At 42.2% G+C, this 24,654-nt stretch overlaps 2 protein-coding genes across 3 annotated transcripts; one reads left to right on the forward strand and one right to left on the reverse strand.

Moving 5' to 3' along the window:
* Positions 1-215: 215 nt before the first annotated feature.
* ano10a (anoctamin 10a) lies at positions 216-14,046 on the reverse strand. The gene is made up of 14 exons (XM_076153687.1): positions 13,987-14,046; positions 11,664-11,816; positions 11,373-11,570; positions 11,061-11,195; positions 9,739-9,858; positions 9,346-9,530; positions 8,847-9,231; positions 8,313-8,368; positions 8,130-8,204; positions 7,662-7,850; positions 7,377-7,568; positions 7,000-7,128; positions 2,794-2,910; positions 216-1,230 (listed from the first exon to the last, which is right to left on the reverse strand). The coding sequence occupies exons 2-14, from the start codon at positions 11,794-11,796 to the stop codon at positions 1,189-1,191; spliced, it is 1,956 nt and encodes a 651-aa protein (XP_076009802.1). The 5' UTR covers positions 11,797-11,816; positions 13,987-14,046; the 3' UTR covers positions 216-1,188.
* Positions 14,047-14,200: 154 nt separating this feature from the next.
* Positions 14,201-18,333, forward strand: abhd5a (abhydrolase domain containing 5, lysophosphatidic acid acyltransferase a). Of its 2 annotated transcripts, none has more exons than XM_076153891.1 (8): positions 14,201-14,276; positions 15,307-15,387; positions 15,860-15,945; positions 16,108-16,483; positions 16,909-17,063; positions 17,495-17,606; positions 17,729-17,915; positions 18,024-18,333. In XM_076153891.1, the coding sequence occupies exons 1-8, from the start codon at positions 14,236-14,238 to the stop codon at positions 18,111-18,113; spliced, it is 1,128 nt and encodes a 375-aa protein (XP_076010006.1). In that variant the 5' UTR covers positions 14,201-14,235; the 3' UTR covers positions 18,114-18,333. The 2 variants fall into 2 exon arrangements, with proteins under 2 accessions (XP_076010006.1, XP_076010007.1); XM_076153892.1 differs by lacking the exon at positions 14,201-14,276 and adding an exon at positions 14,283-14,422.
* The last annotated feature ends 6,321 nt before the right edge of the window (positions 18,334-24,654 follow it).

A 24,654-nucleotide genomic window follows, 5' to 3' on the forward strand; every position in this document is an offset into this window, starting at 1 on the left:
AAATCACTGCATTTGACTCACACAGCTTCAGTCACTTACTCACCTCGGGAAAACGACTCTGAAGTCCCCAATGTACTTTAAAACTTGAACACTGTATGCATTTTATAAATTCCAATTGTTCCCTGCAGCACCAACATGTTCTGGGTTCTTCCACATTGGGTCAAACTTTGGTTCAGTCCTTAATCTGAGCACACAGACGGGCACAGACACTGATCTTCTTTGAGCCAAAACAGTTTAAATACATTTAATAATGTAAATACCAGTGGGCAGAGGGCATATACACACAAAAGAAAATGCATTTCAAGGCACCAGGGGTGTTAGAAGATTGCACGGCTGAAGTTATAATACCTTCAAGTAACATTCATTCATTCATGGAAGAAACAAAGCCAAGCTCTGACCGAAACCCTGTCTGTCCACATGCAAAGACCACAGACTGAAGCACTGCAGCCTGTCCTGATCTCTTGGAGTGTTGAATTAAAGCAGAAACTAAACCCAGCCACCTGTTTCTGAGCAGCTTCTATAGCCATCCTAGCCTAGAGGGTGTACTTATAGCTGGAGGCCCGTATACTGCTGTGGTTCAATGTAATAACTGTACACACTCCACTCCACTCCACTCACCCTGTAGCTCCTCACTCTTCACGGGTAATTACAGTTATATGTGTGCAAACATTAAATTGGCTGACAAACAGGCCCCCAAATTGCAGAATCCCCAGAATTACAGTGAGTTTCTTGGTGATCAGGAGCCCAAGTGAGCATGTGGAGACTAAAAACATGAAGGAGTAGGATGTGCTGAACATTGGATTCAGTTCTTACACATGCTCAATAGAACTCCACCCCCAATAACACAAAGATGGTGACAACATGATGAACATTTGCTACAGTAGCTTTCCAGCAGCAGGTTAAATCCCTCAACCACCTACAAGAGCAGAACTTGTACGTTATACCAACCGTAAATAAACCCTGATTACAGTACAGTGTGATTTACCGACCACACCACATAAGAGAAGCACTCAAAACTAAAGGAATCCATAATTGCATTGACAAAGTGAGGATACTGCAGATAATACATCACACCTCTAAATCAAACACATACGCTTTCTTTTGAACACGTGCGCATGAGTTGTGTAAGCAGTAGTGTGATTTGGTTAAAGCTGTGTGAATGTCTTCTCCTCTCCTCTCCTCTCCTCCTCACTGGGCTGTCTTGCTGAGTTCCTTGGCTTCTAGCATTTTCTGTAACACAGAGAAGGAAACAGAACAGTTGTATTGATTGCTGGAGAGAAAAAAATTGGTGCTGCACTGTTAGGAGACGAGGTGGCATCTGAGGGAAGGTGACCATTCCTCTTACTTTTTTAATCAAACAAGAGCCAAAAAAACAATCCATCTTCCCACAAACCATCTGGTTGATTAACATCCAATACCATCAAATGTAACTCTAATAAGCTCTATGGTAATGTGGAGGAGGGAGGAGGCAGGTTTGTGTTCGTCTCATTGATCACTTCATCCTGAGGAGGTCTGGCATAGCTCACAATCAGACTGCTTTGTGGTGCTTGGACTCGTGTTCTTTGGGTGTTTCTTTGTGTTTGGACCTTCAACCCAAGCAGACGCAAACAGAGAGAGAACACATCATATGCATACGCTGTGGAAATCATTGCTCAGTCAAGGTTTGGGCCGATGTGTGGTTGCTGTAATGAGCCACCCTCCAGAAGAAGAGGCTTGTTTTATATCTCAGTGCCTGAGTGCAGCACACAGCTTTCTCTCCTCTGTCTTGTGAAATGACATTAGGAAGGCTTTGAAAATGACATTGGGGGGCCTGGACAGGATCAGGCGGGTGGAGTTAGAGGGCTGAGGACAGAGCCGGGCTGTTTGTTATCATCCCAGAGAGCCGCAGAGAGACCTTGGAATGACAGGCAGGCATTGTTTGTTTCTGCTCTGGCTGACAGCAAATGTCTCGGCCCGGATCAAAGGTCACTGAAGTTGGATGGCTGAGCTCGTCTCCATGTTAGCTGGAGTGAAACTGTGAAATCAAGCCTGATCCAGAAAATGGCAGGTTTGATCTTTTCACACTTCTCCATGCATGAAAGTTCCATCCAGGGGATTTGTGCCCAAGGTTATACAGGGATGGAGGGAGGGGGTTGATGTGGGTTGATGTATACATGGAGGTGTTCAACTCAACTCAACACAACAGGCGTTACCTGGAGGCCCTGTACATACAGAGCAGGGAACATGAAGAAACCTCAGGCAGGACCGGGATCTAAACGGCCATCTGCCCTGACTGGATGTCCTGTACAGGTTTTAGATTCACCTTCATCATTCCAGTCAGCTATGAAGCCTTTCCCATTAGTTCCTGGTTGCGGTTTAATAAATTATGATCTACAACTTTGAGCCCCTCCTGTTCCCTAGACAGCAATCCTGGCAGAATTACAGTTTAATCAATTAATTCCTCTGTGCCTCTGGCAAAGGGGGGCGACGCCGTTCTTAACCATTCTCCTCCCATAAAATGATACACAGGGGGTTTGTGCTGAGGCGGCATTTAGCTTCAGTGCTGATGACTCAAGGAAAACGCAACGGTTAAATACCAACAGACTCCTTCAGGCACTAACCATGCACAGTCATTCCTTGGGGGAGCTACAGAGACAATCCTTCATCTCAGGGAGAAGCTAATGAATTCATGCAATAACATATCCTGAGAGTTAACAAATAGGGAATCTGCAGCCTCATTACAGCCTGGACTCATTTGGCACTGCTTCATGTTGAATCAAACTCCCATCCAGGCACTGTGAAGCAAGAGTTTACCTTTTTCTTAAGAGCCTCTAGCGATTCAAACTCCAGGCGGGACAGTTTGATCTGGATGTGTTTGGGAACGTCAGGGATGAGGAAGGTCAGGATGAACTTGAAGGCCAGCAGTCCGTGCTGAAATCACAGAACGACACGGAGGGATTAAAACGATCACCATAGAGATCAACATCAAGAGAACTAACTCTTATAATACAATAGAGTACAATATACAATTTGATGTATATGACTGAAAAATAGTCGGTCATTCTAGAGATTACATGATCATTTTCAAACACTGTTAATTCTACCACAATGGCATAAAGCCACACACACACACACACACACACACACACACACACACACACACACACACACACACACACACACACACACACACACACACATCCCTCCCTTGATTCAGCGCCCCCTCTCTCTCTCTCTCTCTCATCTCAGTAATGGCTTCATGTATGCAGGATGTAATGAACGGTGTGTGTGTGTGAGATCAGATCAGATGTGTGATTCCCATGAGCTTCTACTGGCAAACTGTTGAGATCTGTTAAACTAGACAATTTCTATTTGGTTGGCACAAAAAATTGCCAAAAACAAATCCCAGCTTTGAGTCGTGGTGATAAATAAAGATTTGATCGCTGCTCTTCAATTATTTTAGGAGGATTAAAAAACCTCACAAGCAGCCGCTCCGCCAATTAACAAGACAAACAATCACAGAAATCCCTCATGTTAGTGACTTCTCAAAACGGATTGAAACTGCACAAAAACACTCAGCTCTTAGTTGATTGCTAAATGCTATTCAGGGCTAAATGATAATGATATTGTCTCTGTGCTGACGGAGAGTTTGAGCGGCTCAGACAGGAAGGAGAACGTGTGTGCCGTTAAAGAGGAAGGTGAACTTGTTCTTTGTAAGACCTCAGACACTAAATCCACTGGAGTCTGTCACAACAGAGGTGATCAAACACAAGAACGTCTGATATATATTCTCATTGTCATTGCCGCACTGAGGAGATGAGTCTGGCTAAATAATACCACCTGATTTATTTCCTCCTTCACCTTCATGAAGCCCAGGGTCTCCTCCTGCATTCACACTGGGCTTCATCACCAATAACATGCTAGTCAAAGGTCTCTAATGGAGTCCGAAATATCTCATCTCTACCCACACTGGTGCTCTCTGGCGTGTTCAGTCTCTGAGCATTTGATCACGGTTTAATTGAAACAAACGTTCAAACACTGAACAGCAGGATTACAACTATGATACTGCAAAGAGTTCAGCAACTCACTTCAGCGTCTGTCCCTGGACCTTTGAAACCAGTCAGTGTATGGAGAGAGATTCCTATCTTCCTCCAAGAGCCTAGTGTGTCAATTCAAGAGCAGAAATTGATTTATATACCAGTCTTCGGTCTCAAAATGTCTCTGCTTGCACAAACTCAACTTTGTGTGAGAGCACCCCGGGCTAAAGGCTGGAGAGACAGACAGCAGATAACAACTGGATCAGTCATGTTGCAAGTCTGAAATGAAGTTCCTTAAGGAGATGAGCTGCAACGACACGACGGCTCTGAGGGTACGGAGCTACACTGATCTGTCTGCGTCTGCTAAAGCTTTATCAATACGGCCCTGACACTCTTACACTGTTTACCAAAGACATGGAAATCTGTGCTGATACAACTCGCATTGTTGAATTTGAGTGTGAGTCGTTCCATTTTAGGTGGAACAGCTGAGGGTGTTACAGAACCATCTCTCAGTGTCTCAGTGCATTTTGATCAGTCAGTGTGTCATGATGCATTGCAGTCATCCTGCATTTAATCAGATTGAGTTACAGCTGTTTACTGGAGGCCCTGGAGGTCAGTACAGCCCGACTGCACAACACACATCCAATCACCTCCGAGTGTTGGAGGAACCTTTGACAGACACAGTTCTGGTGAAAGTCAGAGTGAAGCTTGTGCTGTGTTCTGTTTTGCTGTGTTTCAGGCGGCACTGCAGCAGGACAACCCAGCGTGCAAACACACAACACAGGCTACACGTTCATAATAAATACCTGCCTTCTCTTTGTCACATAGACGGCAGAGGAAAAGGACAAAAGGTGCTCGCCGTCAGGTTCTAACCATATTTTTCCTGATCTGTGAGATCTGTGAGGAGTGCTGGTGCAGAGTCGGCGTTCTGTTGGCTCCACTGCACTGACAGGATAGATTGGAACAGTCTGGCTGGTTGCCTAGTTACTGCTCAGTGGTGTGTGTAAGCCCTATACAGTAATTATCCAGGTATCATCGCACCGCGGCTGCAAAGTGACGAGGCACTGCCGGTGCGCCCGCCTCATCCCATAACCAAGAGAGAGAGAGAGAGGGAAGCTGAATGATTTGACTTCAATCTGAATCACTTTGTTTTTGCGTTTGGCGTCCCTGAGCTTCCGTCGCTCCGCCCACTTTCACTGACGTCTTTAGGTGAGCTGTGCCTGTGAGTTGCTGAGCGGACACAAGATGATGACTGATACAAGCTACACACATTTCAAACACTTATCAAAGACAATGAGAGAGGTGTGAATCCCTAAAGCGCAGCACTAATAGAGACAGGTTTCCTCTGGAGGTGGAGAGAAGCAGCACATGCACTCACAGGCCCGCTAACAGCTGGAGGGGAAAAAGGGCTTCGGCAAAGGCCAACAACACCTGTATGTGTGTTTCTGTGTGTAGCCACCACTCACAGCTTAAGATTGCACAACCCCGGCTATGATTGTTCTTGCTGTCCCATCGATTTAATAGCCTGTGTGTGTGAGCGAGAGAGAGAGAGGGAGAGAAAGGGTGTATTTGTTGAGGCTTAGATGTACAATCAGTTGTGACTCTCTCACACACACACACACACACACACACACACACACACACACACACACACACACACACACACACACACACACACACAGTAGTGTATTCCCTCATTTCATTTTCATTCATTTTCACTGGACTCTCTGCTGCTGATCTGGACACACAGACAGAATAACAGCCAAACAGCAGAACAGCGCCTTCATATTCAGGTGAGAGGGCAGAACATGTGTCAGACCAGAGAACATCACCCCGGGGCTGTGTATTACTATAAAAAAGTCATGTTCACTTCCATTCAGCCCAGGAGACAATTTGAAGAGGCGAGAATGGATTGGAGGTGTCGTGCTCCCTGCGTTGCTTTGCTCCCGTCTCCTCTGGACTGTTCTTTTGCTATTATTACAGCCTTAGCAGTAGTGAGGCCGCGATGTAGTTTACGTTTACGTCAGCCAACATTACGAGAACAGTGGTGACATGTTGGACTGAGGCTGATGCAAGAGGAAGAACATTCAGATTCATGTTGTAACAACACGGGATCACCACACCAACTGACCTGAATGACATCATTATCTCTTTAGTCACTGCTCTATCTGTGTCTGGGGAAGTTAAAAAATGTTATTTTAATTTGCTGTGCTGTAATTTGTGGGGGAGTCTAACCAAAATAAATAAAGCAATTTCATAAAAAGGCAAACATGCTTCAATGAATTGTCTTTACACTTGCATGAGCTTTGCGGTCTTAGAGACACAGAAGAAGACGTTACCCTGCATCAAACTGACACACCTGCTTAAACCCTGCAATTACTGCTTGTGGCTATAATTACCGTTACTATTATTATTATTGTTATATCATGTTCAAATGATGTTCATATGAAGATGACTTGAACATTATAACCTTTTTTCCTACACAGACTTCTGCCTCTTCACACACAAACACAATCACTCCCTCTCTCTCCCATCCCCTCTCTGCTTTCTTCTCGTCTCTCACAGCCTCACACATGTAGCTTCTTCCCACAACACACACATTCACACAGCAATAAACATTAATGTCTTTCCCCCTCGATCTCTCCATCTTTGTCCGTTTATCTTTCCGGCTCTCTCCATCTCTTGGCAAATTTGTGTTTAAATTTTTTTCACTCTGGCTCCATCTAGTGACACAAACTCCAATTGACCCTCCAATCAAAATCACACAGAGAATGACGATAGAAATAGTGGACTTGACTTTAAAGCTTCCACCTCTTCAAGAGAGGACAGTGGATCTCTCTTACCTATCTCTGTGAAAGTGATCAGGCTTTATCTGACCAATATTGATCCAGTAAAACAGTCTCAAAACTCCAAATACCAAAACAACAAAGGCCTACTTCCTCGTATGTGTGCATGTATGTGTGTTTCTGTGCGTGCAGGTTACCTCAACAAACACGATCCACAGTATGAGCTGCGTCTCTGACTCGGGGAAATAAGCCTTGACTTGCGGAGACATGCCGATCAACGCGCAGTTGGTCACTACGGCGATCACGCTCATGGCCTCAAAGGCGAGCTGGGAGACAGGGAGACAAGGAAGAGACAGACTGAGCAGCACTTGGGATTTAACTCCAAAAAACACAGTCAATAATGCTAAGAAAGAGAAAGATAGCGCTATGGTAACAATAGAGGTCACATGTTTAGTTACTGGCCAACATATTTGAAGTATGATGATGATTTCCTATTCTGAGGTTTCTAAACATCATTAGAAGTTCATGTTTTCAATTGAGGTTCATATACTCGACATCGTCTTTTTCTTCTTACCTGCCAGACCCCTATGTTCGCTACCGGGTCAGAGAAAGGCCGTTTGAACACATAACACATCTTGAAGGCATCAGAGTAAACCTCGGTGACGTTGTTCAGCACCACCAGCACAGCAGCCAGAGGGTAAACACAGGAGAACAGACTGACATAGCCAAACAGCAGGAACATCTCCAGGTAGTCATCAAACGTCCCCTGAGAGAGGATACAGAGAAATGAGGGAGACGTGATCCTACAATGAGATACAATCTAACCACTGGATCGTTTTTAGAGTTTTTGCGTACATACCAGGTAAGAACTCATGTCGGCCTCCAACCGGACCTGCTCAGCCAGGGGGAGCTCCGTGTCCTCCAGTCTTCTCTTTGTCTGGACTTTGCGAATCATCTTCTTGTTTCGTCTCCTCTGGAGCCAGTAGGGCAGGAAGGCTTCCATGAACTGATTCAGGATCTGACTGGTAATCAACAAGGTGGCCAGACTCTGGGTAAAGAGAAGGAACGAAGAGGACAGAAGAAGAGGCTCATTACAAAACATACAAACAAGGGGATCGAAGGGAAAGAAGGACCAGAGCAAGAAAAGTAGAGTGAAGTATAGGAAGAGTGAAACTAGAAAGAAATGTGAAGGATTGAGGGAAGGTAGAAAGGGGAGAGGAAACAAGGAAAGGGGAGGAATGGAAAGAAGGGAGGTAGGACGGAAGGAAGGAAGGAAAACAAACACCTAAGAAAACATAGAGATGAAGAATGAAGAGGAAGTGCTTACCTGTCTGAGCAGCACCATATCCTGCATTATGAAGGCGATGTAGAACAGCGAGGCAAAACAATTGATGAAGTTAAACTGAGGAGAAATGAGTTAAAATGACAATGATGAACAGTGTTGACAAGGAAAGCTGTACACTGAACTCTGCAGGGTTTGAATCATGAGTAACACGGCTTCTATACTCACTACCAACACTTTGAGGACCAGGTGGTTTTGATACGATGTCTCTAGCCTGTGATTCTCTAAAAACAAAGAGCAAAAACCATTAAAGCAAAACAGAAATGTGCTCCCGAGACCCTCAACACTCACAACATCATTTTCTCCTTCACCTACTAGAGGCAAGGTTCCAATTTTGAATTTACTATTGTTTTCACGTGCTCAATGCTGCACCTGATGACTCATAAACTGAATTTAATGTGCAATGTGAATTTGTTACAGGCGGTGCTTGAAGACAAACATGTGTGCTTGGAAGCCATTTTCTGCACTAATCACCTTTTGATCGCTTTTACTTTGAAAGGTCTTCAACATAAGCTGCCTCAAATGGGCCACATTTGCTTTAGCCTTTATTTTTTTCATTTCAACTTAATTTACTGTTTATAGTTTAGTTTTTCCAGGTCTTCTTTCAAAAGGAGGTAGCTTGATTCATTAAATATTCATGTTTCACCACTCCCTTCATACTGCAGATGTCTTCTATAACTATGATGAATACTCACAACTCACCCCACTCAGTGAGGAACTCAGCTGCATATCTGTAGATCAGGTTCAATATTTCTATCACCACCGCATAGATAATACTGGGGATGAAGGAGAGTACGCCTGTCCAGAAAGTGGGATCCTCAGCGTGGACCGCCAGAGCCCAGTCCTCCATCTCAAAGTAAATCATCATAATATGGAGGGACAGGTACAGGCAGATCAGGACGAAGGGCAGGGAGACAAGGTAGATACGGAGCTGTCTCTTGGCGTTGGGATAAAGAGGCTCTTCCCGGCCTGTCACAGGGTTGAATCCCAGGATGCCGTGGAAACCGGGCCGAGGCTCTTCAAATGCCTTCTTCCTGCTTAGTGTGCCCCACTGATAGGAGAGTGAGGCACTGCGCCGCTTCCATAACTAGGAGAGAGTTCACATTTTACTGTTGTCATGTAGCTCATCAATGTAGCTGTCAGCTAACAATCCCTTCAACCATTTGAGATATTCTTTTATAATGAAGCTTAGTTCGCCTACCTCCAAGATAAGAGTGCACCAAAACAAGTTGAACACAGCAAAGATGACGTATTTGTCGTAGTCCTCCCAGTCGAACAGATAGTAAGGCACTCCGATGAAAGCCATCGGCACCAAGGCAAAGGTGAAGTACTCCAGGAAACCAAAGTACAGAGCCTGGCCCTCGCCAAAATAGTGTCTGATGTCATCTGCAGGAAGGGAATGGAATGGGAAAGAAAAACAGGGAGCAGTTTTAATTAAATGAATTAAACAAAAAGCGAAAAAATAAATAAACCAGAGCTCATGTATGAAGGTATGAGACAAACATTCTTTATCTGCAAAAGCTGAACTCACAAAGACACACAGACTCACAGACACAATTCACAATAGGAGACAATTGGTCTTTCTCTGACTTACCAAGAGGCTGGAGGGCCACCTTCACCTTTTGATACCAGGAAAATGAAAGTCTCTTCAGTTCCTCCTTTTCATGGAGAGGAAACACTTGGATCAGGATGCCCTTCGACTGCAGTCTGCGAACTCAGATGTCAACAAGAAACAGGAGTTTGTTCTCCTATTTAATTACCTTTTTGTGCTCTGGATAAGGGCACTATGTAAGTACAATCTATCTATTCATCCATTAGTTGAAGTTGGTGTAATTCCATTATAGCTCCATTTCTCTAATCTCTAATCTTTCCCAATATGCAACTTCATTCTCTAAATAAAGACACCAGAAAATAACCGGGACCCAACTGAATATACAGAATACACTTTATGGTCTATAACAATCATTTCTATTGTCTAATAGACAGTGCCAAAATACAAGTACATAAAGCGTACCACCATTCCATCTGCTCTTTCTCGAGTGCTTCATTTGTCAGAAATGATTACATTGGGCTTTTACAAGATTTGGCAAACTCCTGCAGTGAATAGAAGCAGCCTATCTGCTCCGCACCTTCATTGTTTCCTTATCTCACTTTAGAAATAATTCACCACATTTGCATATTTATTGTTTCCATAATGCAGCGATGGGAGAGAGCAAGAAAGACAAAGAGAGGAGCAAAAGTGGGGCGGGGTAGAGATGCATCCGTGGGAGAGACGGGCTGTGTTCAGATATAGAGTTGTGCTCCCTCTACAAGCTGGATAAGTAACTTCACAATCTACCGCAGGATAAAGAGAGTGGCTGCCACAATGCCTGCCAAACCTCACCTGTCACATCCTGTTAGAAGCTGGAATAGAAAGGAATTCCTGCTGATTTTACATCCCTTGATTAGTATTTCATTACTACTTTTCTTGATTACACTCCTATTAGTTATATTGTTCATTTCCTTTGGCCATGATGATTACGTTTGCATCTGTCGTTGACAAAACTTGATGGAAGGCTGGGCACTGACGCAGGGAAGGACACATCCAATAATAGAATACGAGCCAGGGACGGCTTACGACATATTCTAAATTATTTGTCAACATAATGAGATAAGGAACAGAGATTTTTATCAATCAATTTCGTCAAGTATCCAGCATTCAAAGAAGGAAAAAAGTTCATGTTTGACTATCAACTCGTCTACTTTGGTCCGATATTTAGATTGGTCTAAATTAGGTATTGTGTATTAATTACTATTGGTGAAATTTCAAATGATCACTTTGTCGTGAATTTGTTCTCTTGTCTGACAAAACAGTGTAGCAGCATCAGAGAAGCTGAAGTGAGAGAGGCCATTACAGAGAGATGGGCAGAGACTTACTGATGGATTTTCCTGGATAGAGCTTGGCCTGGGTGTGTCCTGGTACATGAGTCTCATCTTTGGCTCGCAATGTATCCAGTTCATGTTTTATGATGTACTGGCACTCAGCCATACTGATGAAGCCATCACCGTCCCCTGAACAGACAGAGCAGATCAGAAACCAACAGCCAACACAACACATCGCTACAGCAGCAGTTTCACGTGTGTGTCTAAGAGGAAAGATTGGTGAAGTATATGCTTAATATTTGTTTACTGGCATATAATCAAAATGGCAAACTCTAGCCTTCATGCAAACAATGTCCTGCACTCTACCTTTAAAGTCTATAAAGTTGTGTTTATTGGAGCAGGTGAAAGCTCTCATCGATCCGTCGTTAAACTCCTTGAAGAGCCCCACTTCCTCAGCACCAGACAGCAGCCTCTGCCAGGATGCACCCACCAGGAACACATTGGGATTTTCCTTCTCTTCAACACACACTCCAGGGCCCAGCTGCTCCACCAGCAGCTCAGCCCCTGGGAGAAGGACACATTTATAAACAATACATGTATCTCAAGATCATATGAACCACATGAGAAAGAGAAGTAGATGTACTTCAGCTTCCATACCTCCATTCTGTTGCTGGTCTCGTATCCTGCTCAGGAGCCAAGCGATGGCTTCCTCCTTGGTGTCTGGGCCGAGCTCCAACACCACCAGAGGAGTGAACCTGGAGCCATAGTGGTCCACTGATGGCCCTTGCATTTTCCCCTCTCTGAGGGCACCTGGTGCAGAAACAAGGGAGGGATTCATTCTTGAGAATATGTCTTCCTTCTCCCATTACTTGGTTTATTCTCGACCAAAAACACTTGACTGTGAAATGGGAAGTGAAAGCTTACAAGGAACACATGAAGGCAGCATGTTGGACCTTCATATTGGTTTGTAGTTGTTACTTGTCATAGTAGGATACCAGGTTAAAAGTAGGCCAAACAATTAAACATCTGTAATTTCATCTGTGTCTGAAGGGTCTAAATCTCCCTATTTGCCTCCTCAAGTACAATTATGAATAAAGTACATTTGCATTTCTTCATCTGGCAGGTGCAGATGCTATTTCTAATTATCATTATTTTGACAATTTGAGAGTGAGCTGGGAGAAAAGTAGGATATATTGGTGCAAAATCTAATTCAGGATGAATCTCTTTAAGATTTCTTTGATTCATTAAAGATTCATGTTACACCACTTCCTTCATTACACATTTTAAAATAAGTTGTCAACCAAATATTGTGCCCCAGTCAAAGTTAATATTCTATCAATGTCAGCGACAAGTTTATTAAAGGCGTGTCAGGTATGGCAACAGTCCAGTGCCAGCCAGAAAGACTTTCATCACCTTTGACACTGTTTTCATTAGTAATCTCCAAATCTGAACACAGAACGACTTTGTGTGCGTGTGTGGTGTGCCAATAAGTATGAAACGTGTGTTACGTCTTGCTGTGTGCGAGTGTGTATGTATGTGTGTGTGAATAGAGAGATCCAGGTTACTGACACAGACAGCTGAGACCAGAGGGTGTGGGGTGCTGGATAAGGGCCGGGTGAAGAGGGATAAAATATCAAGGGGGAGGATGTTACTACGATCAGCCACACCATGACAGAAACCACCAGCTTCCCTTCACCTTTCACACTAACAAGGTCAGGGTCAGGAGAATGAGTGAGTTGGCATACACCTTCTCTACACAGCCTTCACCAGAGGAGAGAGAGTCCTGCAGCGTGAAAGCTTTCATTGAGAAAATGAGGAAAACCAAACAAAGTTCTATTTCACCGCAAACTTTTCCAGACTTACCCTAACGGACAAAGTATTTTAAAAGGACTCGGAAAGTTTAAATTCACATAAACGTGACCAAATACTCAGGTTAAGCTTTTATTCATTTTAAGATATTCTGAATGGTTACATCAAGTTTTACGTATTTAGCTCAAACTTTGGTAAGGAACGTGAAGATTCTCATATTGCTATACTTAATGTTTGTTTGCAAAAAGGCCATATTACAACAACGAATGTCACAAGATGCAGTTCAAAGATACTAAATCAGGGGAGGATTCCATACAAATTAAGTTTTTCATGATTATCTCGTTTCCAGGCTTAGACTGTGAAGCAAACTCTGTTGATTAAATAACGGCTTTAAATCTGAGCAATGCAAATTCACTTAAGCTCTGTGACGGCTATCTTTGGAGTGTCACTGAAGAGGTGGAGTGCTGAAAGGTTTATGTCAAAGGGACAGAAACTGCTGTGTGTTCAATGTTTCTGATAGTAGAAACTGTTGTGCAAAAGTCACCTCCTTTCACATCAAGTTAAGACCCTTAACCTGAGATCAATGTCGCCTCTGCATGATATGATTAAACTAGGAAAATGTGGCATTGTATATTGATATATATTATATTAAATATAACTGTCATATACTGTCTTTATTAGCTGCTCAGGATGAAACGAAATATGAGAGATTTTTCTGTTTTTGCACCATAATGTAATGGAATTCAAGACAAATTTAGGGTTAACATTACATTTAAGTATATTTGATCTAACTCAGTTAACTACTACAGTTAACGCTTCCAAAACACACATTTAGGTAGACTATTAGCACAGATTTTTTTTTTTTTGTATTTGCAGATTTATTGTCTAATTATCCAAATTCAAATTGTCATGTCACTATTGCTAATATATAATGTTATTTGGAGGAACACTTCGTTATATTTACATATGAAATGACAGGACAGGCTTTGAAATGGTACTTAATTATGGCTGACGTGTAAAGTCATGGACCAAGATTAGAGAGCGACTCACAACGAAATAACCTGCTTTTGTACATTTTGTAATAGTTCCGGGTGTGTCAATAGCTGAAACCACTAACAAATAAGCTTTGATTCTTGTCATTAAAGTACAAAAATGTATCTATGCTACTTACCAGCGCTATCGCCTCCGACACTAAGCAGTGTTAGGACAGAAACGCTTGTTCCGCAATGGTTCTGACACGGTCATTAGGAGCGCTTGTTTTGCTTTAAGATTAAACTTGAGAGGGCGGGCGAGGGTTTAGTGAACGTGGACGGGGCAAAGACCCTGCCCGGCGGAGTCATAGTAAACAGAATCAAACGCTTTAAATGCTGCCGATGTGACGTTGAAGTCTCAGCGAGTGTCGACAAGGAGTGTCAGCAGAATGGCCGAGCTAAGGGAGCCAGTAGAGTTAGCAAACACAGGGTAAGTCTGTCCCGACGCTGTTGACAAATGTTAGGGAAGGAGCCGAAAGGGAAGTTTATGCTTCTGTTTTCCCCCCGCGTGTAGTTTCGTCAAACTATCTGCCATGTCATTGTTACACATTGGCAAAGTCAAGCTCCTCACTTCAGGTAAACAGACGATAAGCTCAGAGATGTTGTTGTATTGTCATTTAGGGTTATTTAACAGGTTCGCATTATACGCCAGTTAACCCCACAACTAAAAACAAATACACTCTATAATAAATCTGAAGGTGTCGTGTTCTTAGAAGGCCTATTTAACGGTTCTGAATATTTGTTTTACTGTTGATATAGAACACGTTTCCCCAATGGTTCTCAAACGGTGGTACGAATGTCACTGGTGTCATTTGGATGGCCTCCTGGTGGTGCACAACAACATTACGTTTCAGTGAATCAAAGCTATTGAAATCGATGTAAATGACTATAATGCTTTTTGTATAGAAGTTTATTTTTTTGTGTTTGGTAGTGAACTATACATGTCACATCTGTTTGAATACATTAAAGGTTTGGGAAAGGTTTGGCATTTCAATCATGCATAGTGCAGTACATGAAATGTAAAGCTCCGAGTAGGGAGAGGAGTGAGAGGCAAAGCATGCTGAGACCCAAGATAATGCAGGAGCGAAGCCAACAAGATAAACTCGAGAATCATGTTCCATAGAGAACCTGCAGACCATCACAGAACTGTAGTGATGATTTTACCTGGCCACCTGATCTGTATAGTCTGCCTAACTACCAGAGCTTCTTAAAGGGCTACAGGGGCGCTCACACAGAACTGAAGAAACAACTTCAAGTCTTCACTACCAAGTCTAGTTGCCTGTGAATCAACTTTCCTTGGATACCATGACCTGGATTACTAACAACCTTCACAGACTCCTTGCTGAGTGTTTGGTTGAACTGCAAAAAAACGCTGCCTCTCTGTCCTGCGTCAAACTGGTTTTAGTGTCAGTGTTTGTTGTCCCTGTTCTACATTTTGTTATATTTTTGTTTACCTCCAGGGTTGTTCAGAGAATACTGGCTGCTCCGGGATTTCACAGTTTGCTCGGCAACATGAGGGGTTACCTGGACACCACATTAAGGTAACCTCTCTGTTCTGCACACTGAGGCAGACCCAGCAGCCTTGTCAATCCTGTAAAGAGATTACAACCAAGAGAAATCAGCCGAATAAATCTTTTAGTGACTGAAACTGCTGCCTATAGAAATGAATTAGACAAACCCATAGATCCCAAACTACCATGAAAGCCTGTTTGATCATTTTGTCCCATAACCTCTGCAGCCCTGTACTGTTATGTCCTTACAGTACAGTCTGTCTATGAAATAGCAGCTTGCTTGGCTGGAAAGTACCCTGTAATTGATACACAGCAGACCAAACTGATCATACACACATCTACACGCTCCAGTTTCCAGTGTCATCTGATGTGGGGTTCCTACTGGCAACACATGCTAACATTCAGTCAAAGGCCATCTCACATGCCCCTTCTTATAAAGATGCTTTTGTTGAGATTGTACTCCTAAATCTAATGATGTAAGTTGTTCTTCTTTATGTTTTAGGTGGTGGTGGATCCCCAACTGGCTGCCATCATGGTGTCCCACCTCTCAGAGCCAGCTTAAGACTGCAGAGGACAGGATGCTGCGATGTAAGCCCATACAAAGCAATATTAAATAGTAATAATAATAAATAGTAATAATATAAAAGTCACTAAAAATCAAACTGTACTGGACAAGTTAACTAGGTTCTTATCTCCCTTCCAATGAATATAAATAATAACAAAATCACTGTCTGCCTGTCTGTTATCCAGGTGTTAAAAGTACTTTTTCAAGACGCTACATCTCCATCTCTCATGGCAACCAGCTGTGGACCCTAACATTTAACTGTGACAATGTGAAAGACAAAACCCCTTTGGTTCTTCTGCATGGGTTCGGGGGAGGTGTGGGCATTTGGGCTCACAACCTGGATGAGCTCGCCCGGCTCCGACCTGTCATCGCTCTGGACCTGCTAGGCTTCGGCCAAAGTAGCAGGCCTACGTTCCCCACGGACCCCCGGGAGGCAGAGGACCAGTTTGTGGAGGCAATAGAGCAGTGGAGGGGAAAACTCGGCCTGGAAAAGATGATACTGGTGGGACACAATCTGGGAGGATACCTGGCTGTGTCATACTCAATGAAATACCCAGACAGGTGAGGGAAGTTTAGCAGATGGACTTTATTCTGCTGTGGGCTTCAGCTGTCTTGGATTTGTTTGCTTATTTTCTTTGGATATGTGATGTTGTTGAAAATGTTGTTCAGTCTTAAACAAAAATAGAAAGTGAGTACAGAACAGCAGGGTTGTTGAATAAGACAGCAACATGTGAAAGTGATAATGAAAAAGTTTATACTGGCCTATGTCATCACATGAATCTCAAAGGTGAATGATAAGCTTTCTGTCTATCAGATGCAATGCAAAACCCAGGAAGAATATATTAGATAAATATCAAGCTTTGAAGTAACCCGCCCTTATTGTTGACCATCAGGAAGAAGCTAGAGAGATAAAAGTTCAGACATAGCCCTAATAAGTTATATGTGTAAGCCCAATACCAGGTTATCGTGTATTTTGTGCTCTGTAGAATAAAGTCCTTAGTCCTGGTGGAGCCCTGGGGTGTCCCTGAGTGCCATGACACCGCAGAGGCAGATCATCCCATCCCTGTTTGGATCAAAGCTCTTGGGGCCATTATCCGTCCCTTCAACCCCCTGGCTGGCCTGCGGCTGGTTGGTCCACTGGGTAAGACAGATTCAATGAAGCACAAGACAGCAAAGACAGACCGTGTGTTTGTAAGCAATTAGATCAGATTAATGTTTAATCATGATCCTGAGGATCCTTGAGAAATATGGAAATATTTTGAGTCTCAATGAGAAGAGAAATGGAGAGAAAATGAGAAACAACATGACATTGACTGAAACCTTCAGAGTTTTCACAGTCCTGAAGGACCTGAAAATGTATTGTAATTGGACAATGTGTTTTCTAGCTCTACAAATATTTTCGAAAATGGTTAAATATCCCAAAAGTTTTGGAAAATCCATGAAAATTTGGAATATTGATTTCAATCTTGTCAATCTCCAACCGATGGGATTCAGTCTTGTAGGTCATGCTTGGCCTTAGTTGGTGCCTGGTTATATTTGTCCCTTCAGCATCTCGTTTGCGCCCCCCCACAGGTCCCACTATGGTCCACATTCTGAGACCGGACTTCAAGAGGAAGTTCTCCTCCATGTTCAGTGACAACACAGTGTCAGAATACATCTACCACCTAAATGTGCAAACCCCCAGGTATGTTTCTGTATGCCTCTTCCTAAATGGCTCTCAGGTCGTGGGCCACTCTCGCCAGGTTTTTGGAACTATTTGTCCAATAACAATTTATAACAACAGATGACGTTTCTGTATTATGACAGTGGGGAATCGGCCTTTAAGAATATGACCCTTCCCTCTGGCCTGGCTAAAAGGCCGATGCTGCCGAGACTCGACCAGCTTCAACCCGCGATCCCCATAAGCATCATCTATGGCTCACGCTCCAGCATTGACAGCAACTCAGGCAACACCATCAAAGAGATGAGGCCACGATCACATGTGGAGATCACTGTAAGTTCATATACAGTATCTCATATACATACAGACTTTGGACAGTTAAGGGTTTCTCCTGCCATGTTCATATTTGATTCCCTTTCTGTTCTTCATCCCTCCCTGCAGACTATCCGTGGAGCGGGCCACTATGTGTACGCTGACCAGCCATTGGACTTCAACCGCAGCCTTTTGCTCATATGTGATCAAATAGACTGATACTTAAGGTCTCTTACTCTGGACTAAAAAGGGTAACATTGAAAGCTTTCTTTAACTTGACCAACCAGTGTGGAATAACTGGAATCCCAAGTGCATAACCATCAAAAAGGATCACTTTTCTCTTTTCAGCTCCCACTTGAAATAAGATTGAAGATAATGTTATGTCTCCTGACTAGTTATATCCGTAGTAAAGATTAAGAAATACAATCAAGTCTGCTTAACATGACATTCAATCAATAACAAAGGACCAGCACCAACCTTCTTGCTTTGATCAAATGAGGCCTGAATCAAATTTAGCTTTCAGTTCAAAAATGCATTTCCAAATTGAAGTGTTTGGCTAAACACAGAGACACAAGACCACAGTGTTCAGTCAATGTTCAATATTAGCATTTACAATGATGGTACCACAACAGTATGTTAGAAGCACAAATTTCACATGTATGTAAATAATGTTTTTGTAAGTGAAATGTTTTGTGAATTGTCACAGGTGAATTAATTTCAATTTCAGGTCATTATTTGTAACGTATTGATTATATATCCATACGTTTCGATACAGATGGGAAGCATACTCACTAGTATTATGACACATCAGCATCAGGAAAAGACTTTAAATGTATCTGCAGCCAATAAGAATCCCCCGTGTAGAAAATCCATTGTGGGAAATGTCTTTGACGTTGTCCTTTGTGTCTAGCTTACATTTTTATTTTGGTTAATTTCAAACCCGGAGCACAAGCAAGGTAGGCCTGAGGCCTCCCAGCTTTTAGTCAACATTTTATCCACCAATAATCATTCACAGTTGTTTTTATAACCCTTTTGTTTACCTTGATCGCAAATTGTTCTCATATTCACATACACACACAATATTATTATTGTCCTTCAGATTCTTTAACGTTGATACATTTGTATTTGTTTATGGTATTTCTTTTCATTTAACTCAGGTTTTTGCTCAGGACGGTGTATCAGTAATTGGAGGCACCTTATATTGTCTACACTGAGCCATTATGATCCATGCAGTATTAACATCCCAGAGGCCAATTACATATTCTTTGCTTTAGCTTTTGTAAACAGATCCTTCCGCCTAAGTGTCTTCCTCATAAATAACTGTTTTCACTTTGGCCGCTGCAGAAGATTTGGCCTAAGATTGTGAAAGCTGTTTCTGAATGCTAAACTATTCTCAAACCTAAAAGGATTGGACTAGGTTGGTACAGTACAGCACTAAGTCTGCTTTTATGTCTCTGTTGTAGAGAGTGATTTACCTGCCATTGTCAGTACATTTACATGCAGATACAACACTTTTGATTATATTATTTATTGTTACATTGTATCATGTGTCAAACATTGTGTGAACTCTTTAATTACATAGATCAGCTCCTGCATACTCCAATGACAAAATGCATCGCCACCGAATTGTGTAAATTTTGTCTTTGTATATGCCTTACTCACATTTCTTCCTTAATCACAGTTCACACGAATAACTGTATAAGTATATAAGTATACGTACAGTGTGCATGTAAAACTAGTGACCGTTTCATTCATGTCAACATGAGCTCTTCTACAGTGACTGTGATTTTTGTATCAATTGCAATTGCATCGAAAGTCTACTTTTATACCACTTTAATCAGTTTTCTTATTTCAGGCTTTGACTTGAAAAATGACTTGATTGTAAGGAGACAATTAACAGGCTGTTGTTTCAAGTGCCAAGATGTGAGAGCAAGCAGTGGGAAGTCTGCTTTGTAAAGCCACTGTAGTCATTACTATTTCATGTCACTCTACCTACCTACCTCTCTCTTAAATTACTAAATTGGAATAAATTTAGGGCTCAAATGCTATGCTGTTCGCTTTGAATGTGGGCAATAGATCAGAATGCTATTTTGTAATCGGTTTATACCATTAAAAAACTCACAGACAGGGTTTAGAGAAGATTTGATGCTCTCCTATTTCCTCTGAATGTCTAAATGTAAAGACACATGTAAATAAAATATTTGGTATCTTATAAATGTCCCTTCTCTGTTTTGTCTTACATAGTGCAGTTCCAAGTTTGTGTGATGCAACACTTTCTTCCACCCTTTTGTTATTCATTTAAAGTAAACGCGACTAAGGATTCAATCAAATTTTTCCTGCAGCTTCCCTCATTTCAGAGCTGTTACCTCTCTGCCAGCTGGAGAAATGGATCCTAAATGTTTGCGTTTAACCTCTGTAGTTTCCCCTCATGGCCACTAGAGACCACTCATATGCAGATGAGGAGTTGGAAAGCTTCAAAATGTCCTCAATGATCTGTCTGCCTTTCTGATAGTTGACTTTTATACCTCCTTTTATACCTTATATCTCCATCCTCCTTTAGTTGCATTTATTTTATTTGCACAGTGAGCATCTGGCCAGCATCTTGCGAATTCTCGAATCTGGCCAGATGCAATTGTATGTTGTGTATTACAATAGTGAGAAAGTGAGCAAGACTGCTGGTCTGAAAGACGAAGGGAAAGAGGGAATAAGGATGCCAAGCGGATGTGTGACCCCCCCCCTTCATCCTTGGATCCGGAGCTTGCACAACATTAACACAGATATTGATCGTAAAGACATCCTATCTGTTTTTATTATCCCGCTGCTTGATCAATACAGGGGAAATATGCAAGCTCATGTAAAAGTATTTCCGAGTCATATGGAGCAGACGGGCGCAGTTTGTCCAACTCAGCTGATTGCATTAGTGATTGAGGTTTGTGTAATGAACTTTCCTCTCAGCGTTACAGTAGATAGTCTTTACCTTTGTATCTCAATTATGAAATGTATCAGTGATATTCACATTAGCCTACAAAACAACAGTGAAGTTTCATAAAATCATACATTGGAACATGCAGGGTGGGGTCACAACACACACTCCACTGACAGACTATTTTGTGCCTGGTTATGGGAATGATTTCTGTAGCTGGATTTACTCATCCAGTCACAGTCAAACCAGGTGGGAGTTGCATCATAATCCTCCAGCGAAATAACCACCAAATCCTTTCAAATGCTTGTGCCATCACTACAGTTTTAGAGATTAAGATTAGGTCAAAGAGCCGTCTGCTTCGCTGTGTCATGCCTTGAAGTGTCCAAGTCAGACAACCCCTCAAAACAGCTTATGTAGAATGCAGATATGAGACAGGCTGCTCTGCTGTTACTTGTGGAGGACCACTGCACACAAAACAGTACAGAGCAGTAACCTAACATGCATCCATGACATAACTCGCATACATGCAGCAGTTTGGACACTAGTTGAATTTAATTAAGCATAATTTCACCAGAGCTGAACAAAAGTGTTGCCTGTTGCCAAGCAATGTGCAAACTGAATGCCCAGACGACAACTCTAACAATGCAACAGACATCTCATCTCAGTCATTTATTTATATTAAACACACAATTATATGTGGAATGATACAAACAGTAAAATGTTCTAGTGCTGTTGGAAAATATCAGATCTCTGTTCTTATCCTCATCCTCGTGATCCTTATTAGCACTGCTATCAGTTCAAGTCAAGATTCTTTTTGAGCACTATAAACTGGTCAACATGCAGGATTTAACATTCTCTGTGAGACTGTAAGCCCAAATATCCTTGCAAATTGAATAACTAGCTGCTTCTGTTATTGCCTTGGAATGTGCAGAATTAGGAGAAAGTGAGGTTTGGAAAAAAACACGTTTGAATTGAATCAAGTGACAAATTAGCTGATATGAGGCTGGACTTGATTTAATCCAAAAAGACTTGAAACTTGACTTTGCCTGCCTGGATACCTGCGGCTGCTTCTACAGTGATGTTGTGCAAGCTAGCCAAGGACGAGGGCGACACCACTGGAGACTCCTCATGAAGAAGTAGTTATAAACTATAGCCAAGATATGGTTCAAACTCACCACATTCAAGCCATATAGAAAAAAGACGGATAGGAAATAAGGACATAGATGCTAAGGAATTAAATTAAAAGCCATCATACCACAGCCAAACTGAGCTGTGGTATGACTCATGAAAATAAAGATTTGTTGAAATAGAGTTTGGAAATGACGACTGTTACTCTAATATATATCATATAATAATACAATAATATATATGTAGGAGCTGCAAAAGACATGTCTACTCACTACCCATACCCGTGTCAATAACCTTGATTATGTTTATTGCTCGTATGAGTGAGCTGAGTAGGAGGAGGGAAGAGGAGGACCTTTACTTTGGAGCACAGACCAGGCCAGACCAGGCTTGTCTTGTCTAGGTTGCTAGGAAACCAGCAAGGCACCTGATCTAATTTATTAAATTCAGCCTCATGCCTTCTCTCTATCTCTCTCTCTTTTTCCTCCTGTGTCTGTCTCGCTCACTCACTTTTCTCTTCCTGTGTCTGTATCGCTTGCGCACTTTGGGCCCCTGTGCTGCTTTCTGTATCTGTGGTTACCTTTAAGGCACTTATCTCTCTCCCTTCTTCTCTCTGTTTCCTTCCTTACTCACTTACATGGTTGTGTGCATTTGGATATGGTTTTCTCTCTTTTTCCCTTTTTGTTTCATCTCAGACCTCAGACATTGTATCCTGTCAGGCTGTGTGGCAGCACCACCCCCATAAATTCCACACAGAGATGTGAGTACCGCCCACAGGCAAGCCAGACCTTCTGTGACTTACCAACACGAAACACAGACATGTAAACACACATACAAATACACCACAGACTTTAGTCTGTGACTTGTTTCTTGCTTCCTTCTGCAGTCTTTATTCATAAATATGATACATCAGCCTTTCACTACAAAGCAGTTTGCTCTGCTCATTGCCTGAATTATTCAACATCACCATCACTAGCTTCAACCAGATCAATGATTGTTCATGTTCAAGATAATCAATAGCAGCAGAGGTACACAAAAGGAGGCCTTTCACTGCTGTTGCCAAATGATCAACTTTCGTTTTCTTCTAAGGTGGAAATTACATAAATATCCTATTGATGTAGGTAGATTAGTCACTCTTGGCCAGTGGACGAAGAAACACTTGAAGTGTTGAGAAGTGATACTAGAATGTGTGTGAGATCAGATCAAAACTCAGCATTTAAACTGACTATCGATTATTGTAATTCATAATTATCAGGCTGCCTCTAAAGACTGTCCAGTTGGCCCAGAATGCAGCAACACGTGTACTGACTAAAACTAGGAAAATAGATCACTCTCCCATTTCAGCTTTACTGCACTGGCTTCCTGTAAAGTCCAGAATAAATTTTTAAATCCTCCTCCTGCTTTCTTTCAAAGCTCTTAATGGTCAGACTCCACCATACCCTCAAGAGCTCATATTACCGAATTACCCAACTAGAATGTTGCACTCCCAGTATGCAGGCTTACTTGTGGTTCCTAGTATCTCCAAAAGTAGAATGGGAGGCAGAGCCTCTAGTAATCAGGCTCCTCTCTTGTGGAACCATCTTCCAGAAGGGGACTGGGGGGCAGACACCCTCTCTTCTAACTTTCCTTTTTGATAAAGCTTATAGTTAGGGCTGACCAGGCTTGCCTTGGACCTTAGCTATGCTGAGCTCCTCTCTCCTCACCTCTTTCTAGATGTTCAGACCCAAGATCTCCCATGAAACGAACATCTAAGTGACAGTCTGTGCACGATTCAAATACAACTCTACAGTGCAGTCTACTCTAGAACACATTATTTGGCATCTATGGGAAACTTTAGACCGAAAATAAAATAAAATTTGTACAAAGCTTGGATGCATAACCTACCAAACCTACCTTCTTAAACATGCATTGGCCTGCATATGAAGTGAACAGAGTAACTGGTAAAATAGTAGTAGAAAGACACCAGGAGAACCAAAAACCATTATCTGCCATTATGACTCAAGTGTGCTGATTTGTAGTGGTAGGTGAGTATAATGTAACACTATAATCTAATGTAACACTGTACTGTAATGTGATACTGCTTACTGGCTGGTGAGTTAAATTATCTAAGAAACAGCCCCCAAATGCAATGAAAATGATCTCCATCTCTCTTCAATGTCATGTGTTGGTGGAATTTGTTTAACTCCAATTTGCAAGAGTAACAATAGAGCTGTAGACTGGTATTTTGTTTTGTTTCACTGTAAAATAATGAAGACACAAAAGAGAATACATTATCCAGTGGCCATCCTAGGTGGGAATTTAGAGCTTTGGTAATGCTCCAGATCGTCACAAATCATGAGCACAAAGAGGCAACAGAAGATTTAAGTGGAGCATAAAAAGTATCTGGAACAGAGATGTATTTTCACTGCCATGAATCAGCCCCCTCCCCCTTCCCATCTCTATCATTCTTTTCTTCTCCTTTTTTGTCAATGTGGTTTAGCACCAGTGGAAAAAAATGTTTTGCTCTAGAGATGTTTGAGCCTGCCACCCCACAGGACTGTTGGATTGTACTCACACGTACAGGTATCCTCATGGCAGACCTCAGATGCTGTGACATATACTGGATTTGGTTGAGGGGTTTCTGTTTTGAAAAGGAGAGAGAGAAAGGGAAGTAAAGGCAGAGATCTTGAATGCCAAAATCAATGTGAAACTGGCTGTGTGTGGTTATGAGAA

Source organism: Genypterus blacodes, unplaced genomic scaffold, assembly GCF_046128005.1.
Source record: "Genypterus blacodes isolate CSIRO-AG114 ecotype Tasmania unplaced genomic scaffold, CSIRO-AGI_Gbla_v1 ptg000059l_1, whole genome shotgun sequence".
Taxonomy (NCBI): domain Eukaryota; kingdom Metazoa; phylum Chordata; class Actinopteri; order Ophidiiformes; family Ophidiidae; genus Genypterus; species Genypterus blacodes.

Coding starts and splice junctions, on each gene's coding strand:
- abhd5a (XM_076153891.1), top strand. CDS start 14,236: ATGGCCGAGCTAAGGGAGCCAGTAGAGTTAGCAAACACAGG. Junction 14,277..15,306: donor GTAGAGTTAGCAAACACAGG/GTAAGTCTGTCC, acceptor GTTTACCTCCAG/GGTTGTTCAGAGAATACTGG. Junction 15,388..15,859: donor TACCTGGACACCACATTAAG/GTAACCTCTCTG, acceptor TTTATGTTTTAG/GTGGTGGTGGATCCCCAACT.
- ano10a (XM_076153687.1), bottom strand. CDS start 11,796: ATGCAAGGGCCATCAGTGGACCACTATGGCTCCAGGTTCACTCCTCTG. Junction 9,232..9,345: donor GGTGCACTCTTATCTTGGAG/GTAGGCGAACTA, acceptor ACTCTCTCCTAG/TTATGGAAGCGGCGCAGTGC. Junction 7,569..7,661: donor CCGACATGAGTTCTTACCTG/GTATGTACGCAA, acceptor ATCCTCTCTCAG/GGGACGTTTGATGACTACCT.